The following is an 8,999-nucleotide window of genomic DNA, read 5'->3' as shown; positions in this document are numbered from 1 at the left end:
TTTATTAAGTATGAAGGAATACAACCGACAAATGTATCAAACTGAGATGCTTCACTGTTTAAAATATTTTAAAGCAAACATGCTTTTGAATGAAATTAAATTATTTTAAAGATCCAATAAGAGTTCAATCGTGCAGAAAATTAGATAAGAAATCAATGAGAGAAACCTGGTGACTCAGGTTTGTTCACAAAGAGTGACCGGAAAGCTCCAGGTTATGGAATTTCCTCTGACCTAATACAGGAATGAGCGGCACTGCTCTCGCTGTTGAGAGAATATAAAAAGCCAGGGGTACTCTTCATCCAGCACAAGTCCCTGAGGACAACAGAGCTCACCAGCATCTAGGAGAAGAGCCCATAAGAAACCTCCTTGCCATAAACATGACTTCCAAGCTGGCCGTCGCTCTCCTGGCAGCGTTCGTGCTTTCTGCAGCTCTGTGCGAAGGTAAGCACATCTTTCCGATCCAGTTTTCCTGGGTTTAAATGTGGTCCTTAGATGGTAAGATTATCCTTAATGCTTTGATTAAAAAAAAACAAATATTTTTTTTTGTTCAGGAATAGAAAATAATCTCTGCAGTCATTTAACAGCAATTAATTAAATTGAAGTTTTAATTTTTTTAGGCTGTATCTATATAACGATTAGAAAAGTATAGTGTTTGATTAATACATTCTGTTCTTATCATTTATACTCTGTAGTATGCATATATTTAATATAAATGTATAAGTTAGCCCTAACCGGTTTGGCTCAGTGGATAGAGCATCGGCCTGTAGACTGAAGTGTCCCAGGTTCGATTGCTGTCAGGGGCATGTACCGTGGTTGCGGGCACATCCCCAGTAGGGGGTGTGCAGGAGGCAGCTGATTGATGTTTCTCTCTCATCGATGTTTCTAACTTTCTATCCCTCTCCCTTCCTCTCTGTAAAAAAATCAATAAAAAATATTAAAATAAAGTAAAATAAGTAAATGTATAAGTTAGAGCGTATCTTATTGGGAGCCATAGTTACCTATAATATAAATTAATATTGAGCAAGATAACTCAGGTAATTTTACACCGTGGACTATTTTACTGAAAAGCTTCAGATAGCTATCAATTCCCATTTGATTTAAGGACACCCTGACAGAATATAGGTCTTCTTGGGATTCATTTTATGAAACAAATACATTTTAGAATGTTTATGATATATAGTTTTTTTATTTTTTCTCTCAAGCATTGAGGATTGTGTTAAGATATAAGACACTGCTGTGCAACTCATTTATATATTTCTATTAATTCTTTCTGAAGGCAATTTCCCTATTGGTGAATCTTAGTTTGCATACTACAAATAGCACTGTGGTATCACAGAGGATTATGAAATAACTAGTAGAAAAAAAAAAGTATCATAAAGATGTCAACATTGCACAAAGACAACTCCAGTCTTTATGTAGAAAGATATCCAATGTTATGAGGAATGACTATTTTTAAAACTGAAGAAAAACTGATGTCAGAGGCAAGAAGAATATCCAGCCTTCATTTTCTGGAATGAGTTTGCAAAAGATGCGATGTTTGTAAAACACACAGTCACCAAGTTATCACATTGGGATTAAAGAGGGAGTAGCTAGCAGAACCCTCCCTGATGTTGAAATCAATCTATGATTGTCTTATTTTTTCCCACAGCTTCAGTTCTGCCGATAATAGAAACAGAACTTCGATGCCAGTGCATTGGTACACACTCTATACCTTTCCACCCCATGCTTATCAGGGAACTGAGAGTGATTGAGAGTGGACCACACTGTGCAAATTCAGAAATCATGTAAGTACTTTCAAAAGTGATTAGATATCTTACTTTAGCTAACCTAGAACTGAGGAAGGTGGAAGCATCCAACAAAGTTCTAGGTACTAAGAATAGAGTTGTGGGTTAAACAGAAGGACATATTCTGGGTATGAATGGCATTTAAGTATGATAGCTTCCATGATTCATAGCTCTAAATTGCTTTTGACTTAGATTTCATGCCTGTACTTAAGGAACAATGACTTGTGTGGCAAAGGGGTATCTGAAACTGCTAAATGTCTATTTTAATCACCGCTCTCTCATTTCAGTGTAAAGTTTAAGAATGAAACGTTGCTCTGCCTAGACCCCAAGGAACACTGGGTGCAGAAGGTTGTGCAGACATTTTTAGAGACGTAAGTTGTTGTTGTTGGTTTTAATTTAGATTCCTCATTTATCCTCAGATATACAGTCCAAAAGTCAGCCTATAAATTTCCTGCTGCTGCCCAAAATATTTATAGGTAGCTGCCTCTTTAATTCAAAATAAATAGCAGCAATAGAGAGTTTATTGTAACTCATGACTGGGAAGACCACACATCTCAGTTTGTCCAGGGAAGTCTGGGTTTATGCCTGGTCCCTGTGCCATTATTATGATTCTGTTTCAGTCTCAGAAGTGTCCTCCTTTGGAGGATGACTTATCTGGTCTTTCTTCTTATAGTTGAAAGTATAGAACAGTTCCAACATATGACTATTTAAGACTACATTAGTTTCTGTATTAAATATAAGGACCACACTTTACTCCTGTTAGAACATTGTTAATCTTTAAATTTTATTTATTTTCAGAGCTGAGACGAAAGAGCCATGAAAAAAAAAAATCACTCTCCCAGGTTTCCAAGAATTCCTCAGTAAAGATGCCAATGAAACTTCAAATAAATCTACTTTAGTGCTTCACATACTGTGTGGGTCTGATATAGTTGTCAGGTAAAATATAGGATGCTGGTTAGATTTGAATATTAGGTAAAACAATGAAGAATTTCTTTCAATGTCCCATGCTATATCTAGAATGCACTTATTTAAAAAACAAAACAACTCATTGCTTACTATAAATTCAAACTTAGCTGGAAATCCTGTATTTTATTTTATTTTATTTTTTTGAGGGGAGGTTAAATATTGCAACCTTAGTCTGCCAGCCAAGATCTGTGAGTTCCTTTTAACTGTGCCTTGTTTCTTCTTTATTCCTAACCTGGAGAAAAAGGACCAGTCACTATTTCACCTCAATGTGATGTGAGGACATGTGGGAGCAAGTCAATGTTTTCCATGGTCACATAAATTATTTTCAAGTGTAATTTATTCACTTATTTAATATTTATGTATTTACTTAAACATCAAATAGAGTAATATTTGTGCATGAATTTGGAAAATGGGAAAGGAGCATTGTTGATAAGAGAGTATAATGATGGTTGTGAATTTATTTTAGATATTAAATAATATATTAGAGAACTATCTTGATCAAAGTTGATTTATTTTGATTGAGGTTGCTTGATTTAGCAAAATTAAAAACTAACAGAATATCCAGTTAAGCTGCAAATCCTACTTTTAATACTTCTCATATTGTCCTGTCACTGTTGGCCTCGTGCTATTCTGTGTTGAATCACCAAATCCTGAGTTAGGACTCTATTCGTCAAAACAGCAAAAATTCTTGCTGGCTAATACTTATTCATTATGTACGAATAGAATCTCATAATTTAATTTAAATAATTATGTTTTTAACTTTAAGATACTTTTATGTATTTTCAAAGAAAATGTTTTGTCTCTTGATTTGATGGTATGGAAATATAAATGCGACTGTAAACATAATAAAATTCATTGTCAAAATCATCAAGTGTTTGTATTTCTTTGGTCTTTTCAAGATCTATTGTTTTATGTCTTCGGTTGTATGAAAAAATATTATTTAGAGACCATAAGTGCTTCCCCTTAACATTTTGTATACTATGGTGGAAAATACAAACTTTTATTTGTAGAAAAACAGAACTTCTTTCCAGAGAAGGCTACAAACAGTAGCCTCTGAGAAATGTTGAGGTTTTTCTCGACCCTCCAGTGCAGAGGTCCTCAAACTTTTTAAACAGGGGGCCAGTTCACTGTCACTCAGACATTCCACACTGCGCACTGCGGGCCCGGGACGAGTTGGCTGCTAAGCAGGACAGGCAGTGTCGGCAAAAACACCTGGTAGGCCGGATAAATATTTTCGGCGGGCCGCATGTGGCCCATGGGCCGTAGTTTGAGGACCCCTGGTCCAGTGTTTTCCATTTTGCTGATAAGGCTGACTTCAGATTTTTAATGAAACAGCCCAGGTATCTGTGAAAGGGAGAAGAGGGGACACATGCTAAGGTGCTTCTCAGTTAATTAAGAAGTAAAACTGAAACATACAAGGCAAAAAAAGTTCAAAATATGAATAATGACCACACATATTTGAAAAAAAAAGTAAAGAAAAAAAAAACCTCTTAACAGTAAAAATACAATAATTTAAGTAGAAAACTAAGTGGATGAGTTTTATAACGGATTAGACACAGCTGTAAAGAAAATTAGAGATCTAGGAAATAAACCCAAATAACTATCTGGAATTTATATGAGCCATAAAAAGGAAGTAAATTGAAAGAAGAAAAAAAACACATGGAAAATGCAGTGTCTAACTGGATTTTTACAAGCAGAAGAGAGGGTCAGAGACAATGTTTAAACTGACAATAGCTGAAAACTTTCCAGAAATGGTGAAAATAACAACGGAAAGCTTGAAGAAATCCAATGAACCAATGCTTAAATTTTCATTGCTAGTCAAAAACAAGGATTTTAGAAATGTGATTCATACTTATCCACCTCCAAGATCATTTACTGCTGCTGTTGGGCACTTTAAATGCACTCTTTTTAAAAAAAGTCTTTATTGTTGAAAGTATTACATATGCCCCCATTTTTCCCACATTGACTGCCTCCAGCCTGTTCCTGCAGGCCCCAGGCCTTCACCACCCTATTGTCTGTGTCCATGGTTGATTATCTCCCATAATTGTCTTTGGTTATTATCTCCTACCCATCCACCCTCCCTACCCTTCCCTCTGAGATGCACTCTTTTTTAATCTCCACAAAGGGAAGTGAGGAAGAGGGTCCTCTCTTATTTTCTCATTTGTTACTTCATATTGCAAGCTACTTCTCCCCTGTCATTAGCTCCTTGCAATCACTCTGTGTACCTGCAGCTACCATTCTATCTATGGGTCAACATTAGCTGTGGTGTGGAACAAAGCCCATTTTCTCTTCTAATTTCCAGTGCACATCAACACAGAAGTGTGCAACATAATAGAATTAGTAAAAACAAAACAAAAAATGTAAGTCATATGCAAGCAGGAACCAACTGGAAATTCAACGCTAATATTACTATTCTTAGAAGCAGTGTTCCTACTAGTGATTTCTCCCTGCTTATGTTCTTTTCAGTCATATTGTGGAGTTTCTTCTTCTTCCTCAGAGTTCTGCCTAAATTTAATTTCCGTATTTTCCAAGCATAAAAAGTTATTTTTCTCAAATGAACTTTAATTATAAGTTTCCTTGTCTACTTCTGCCTCCCTTTGCAGTGTCTCATCTTGTGGATCTCATACATAGTGAATAAAACTAATAACAAACAAGTGATTTTAATAAAATATTGGTAGGAGAGACACATGATTCTTCAGAGGAGATATCAAGGAGTTATCAAACCTAACTTGCCTAGATTTCCCTGAGAAAACCTAAGGTAGAGTGTAAAGTATGAGTATGAGTTGGCCACACAAAGGGAAGAAGAATGTGTGGGGAAGAGTGGTCTAGACTGCAGTGAAGTAATTTGTAAACAAGAGCATGACATGATTTGAGAAGTGAAAAAGTTCAGTATGACTAGAGTTAGGCATTGGAACAGAATAAGTACTAACAGATGAAGTTATGCTAAATGGACTATGGAATGCTCTAAAGGGCTTAGATTTGAAAATGAAAACTTTTAGTGAATTTCAAATATCCCCATTTAAATGGGGAACATTATAGGCTATTCTTCCTGGATCTCCTTACAGAAGAAAGGGGAAAGCTGTAGAAGCAACTCAAAAGTCTGATCTTTGGGCTCTTGAATGACATTTGAAGATTGAATTATCAGAGAACTCCCAAATTTATAGCAAACTTCTTAATGTGTTAAATACAATTTAATATGAGCAGTGTCCAACCCTGAAAGCAAAGTGAAGACATTTGTACCAACTTGGTGAATCTTAATAATGAAGACTAAAAAATTTACTTTTTAATTTAATCTTTATCACTTTTAAGTTGTAGCAAATGATTTTCTCCACTCCCTTATCTATAGTGTTACTCTGGATAAGAGAGCAAATATTCCATCCAAAAGGCAATTAAGTGTATCAAATTGGAGGTTAGGCATGCATACAAGCCAAAATGGAAAAATGAAGAATAAGAGAGAGAATGTGAGAGATAAGAAAAAGCCATCACTTTGCTGAATTGAAAATGTTTACTTCATTTTGCCTAAATGATACTAGTAAAATTAGTTAGACCTGGAGACCATAATGCTAAGTGAAATAATCCAGACTGAGAAAGACAAATACCACATGATCTCACTTATATGTAGGATCTAATGAACAAAATAAACTGATGGACAAAATAGGTCCAGAGGCAGATACATGGAATAGACTGACAGATCTTAGAGGGGAGAGGGGTTGGAGAACAGGAAGAAACAAACCAAAGAATTTATATGCATATGTGGGTAGCCCATGAACACAGACAATAGTGTGGTGCAAGCCTGCGGTGCAGTGGGGTCTGACTGGAGGAGAGAAGCGAGAGGGAGGCATAGGGGACATCTGTAATAGTATCAACAATAAAAAATAAACTTAAAAAGAAAAGACATCTATGATACATATATTTCATATACAACATAGAAAATCATAATTGCCCTTTTTGTTTAATAGCAATGCATCAAGAAATAGATTCATAGGTTGAAATCACCTAAGAAAAGTTGTTCATTCTCAAGATTTTGGTAAAGAAGTATATAATTATTTTTTATTGTAATACATCTATTTTGCTGAGCAGGCTATATTTGAAAAGGTCAGAATAAGGATAAAAATCTAGTTTGATTTTTGCTTGTGGTAGTGATATAGCAAGTAAAAATTGCTTAAGTCTGTATTAATCCTGCAATAACAACAACAAAAAAAGCTTAATAAATCAGTAATTTCTCCATTACTCACTTAAGAAGATAGCCAGACCACAATTGCCTCAAGCTTGATAAACATCAGCTAAATTTGCAGAGAACACAAACTACAAATATGGAATTTTTAAATACAACAGAGTAAATTCCAGGCCAACTCCTTCCCACAAGATTTACAGATGGGGAAATCAGGAACTCATCAAAAGATTACTTAAGCATCAAAGAATCCAACTCTAAATGAGTGGAGAAAAAGGTCTTTCTATGCTCCTTACATTACCATAGATGCAAATAAAGTTGGATAAATATCTATCTATCTATCTATCTATCTATCTATCTATCTATCTATCTATCATCTACCTCTCTATCATGTATCATCTCTATATAGATAGGCTTAAAAGGCATAGTATGTTGGAAAATAAGATAGGAAATATTCATAGATATTTCCACCCAAAGTTTGCTTTAGACATATCTAGTGGAATGTTCTAAACCTTTGTAAAAGATCATGGTGCTAGAGCTGAAGATAAACTTTTAATGTACCTATCAATTCTATTTCATAGAGCATGATTAGCTTATCCTATATAATAAAAGTGTAATATGCAAATTGACCGAATGGCCAAATGTGGGCCGACCATCTGGAACCATGCAATACACCCACTGGCGCCAGGCCAGCCAAGGTGGATGCGATGCGTTTGGTCAGGGGCCTGGCCATCACCCTATTATCACCCTGTAGAGAATGGCCCAGGCCACTGGCCAGAGGGGCAATCAATCAGGGGGCTTCATGATCTCCCCAAAGAGGGAGGCCCAGGCCACCAACTGGTAGGCTGCAGTGGGTGGGCAGGGCCTCCCTCTGTGAGGGATGCCAGGGTCCTGGGTGCTGGAGGGAAGCCAGTGCCAGCAGCTGGGGGAAGAAAGGCCTAATCTTACACAAATTTTGTGCATCAGGCCTCTAGTGTTTTAATAGTTATAGTGATTCTTTCTACTGTCTGCATCCTAAATTAATCTTTTGTTATTCAACCCATGCTACTTAAAACGCCTTCATATATGTAAATGTGTGTGTGTGTGTGTGAGTGTGTGTATACATATATATGCATATTTTATTGATTTTTAGACAGGGGTGAGGTAGAAACATTGATGAGAGAGAAACATCAATCGTCTGCCTCCTGCATGGCCCCTACTGGGGATTGAGCCTGCAACTTGGGCATGTGCCCTGACTGGGAATGGAAACTGCAACCTCTTGGTATATAGAATGATGCTCAATCCACTGAGCCATACTAGTGGGCTCAAATTTTCTTATGTGAAATTTTGTTATTATTAATTTCATTTACCAGAATGTATATGGATACTACAAAGTTTGAATGAGGCCTCTGTACTAACATGAAAAGAACTGATTTTTACTTATAAGTCCCTTTTCTAGATCTAAATGGTTTCTTGAAGGAATCTTTTCACTCTCTAGTTTACTAAAATTCTGTTTCATTTCCTTTATTTCTACTTAGAATTTAAATTACACCCTTCACATGTAATGTTACATAGATTTTATATGTGCTGTATATTCTTTATTGTTCTCTTCTTCAATTATTTAAAATTTTGGTGAGATTTTTATAGTGAACAAATGAACTCTGATATTAAAATATAGTACGCTTTGTGTGGAATTTATTGGGAATATAATAAATGCCAGTTTTATATTTGCTTTACATGTAATACAGAATGTGAACTTTTATAGGTTTAATTTTTGAAATTTTGACTCTTGAAAATATATGGCATAATGGTTGGCAGTCCTGATCCTACTGCACGTGTAACTGAACAATTTAATTAAACAATTAAGTAATTGTTGGCTGATGGTGGGATCCAGGTCCCTCACTGTTACAGTAGGAGTTTTTAGACAAGCAAGGGGAGGAGGCTAAAATTATTCATATAGTAGTGATTAGAGTTGGAGACATTAGTATGAACTTATATTTAGTTTAATATAGATACAGATGGATGCATATAAAAATACTTATGGATATAAATGAGTTAGTAAACCTGTATGTATTTCCTTCCTTTGTCAGCTGAGAGGA

General features: G+C 35.7%; 1 protein-coding gene across 1 annotated transcript; it reads left to right on the top strand.

The window, feature by feature from the left end:
* The first annotated feature begins 307 nt into the window (after positions 1-307).
* On the top strand, positions 308-3,610 carry CXCL8 (C-X-C motif chemokine ligand 8). Its single transcript, XM_081107880.1, has 4 exons — positions 308-441; positions 1,649-1,784; positions 2,072-2,155; positions 2,583-3,610. Exons 1-4 carry the CDS (start codon positions 378-380, stop codon positions 2,602-2,604), a joined length of 306 nt encoding a protein of 101 aa, XP_080964006.1. The 5' UTR covers positions 308-377; the 3' UTR covers positions 2,605-3,610.
* Positions 3,611-8,999: the final 5,389 nt, after the last annotated feature.

The sequence above is a fragment of the Myotis nattereri genome (assembly GCF_964212035.1).
Source record: "Myotis nattereri genome assembly, chromosome: 1".
NCBI classification, from domain to species: domain Eukaryota; kingdom Metazoa; phylum Chordata; class Mammalia; order Chiroptera; family Vespertilionidae; genus Myotis; species Myotis nattereri.
Note: the sequence above shows the minus strand (reverse complement) of the source record. Positions and strands in the feature narration are given on the sequence as shown.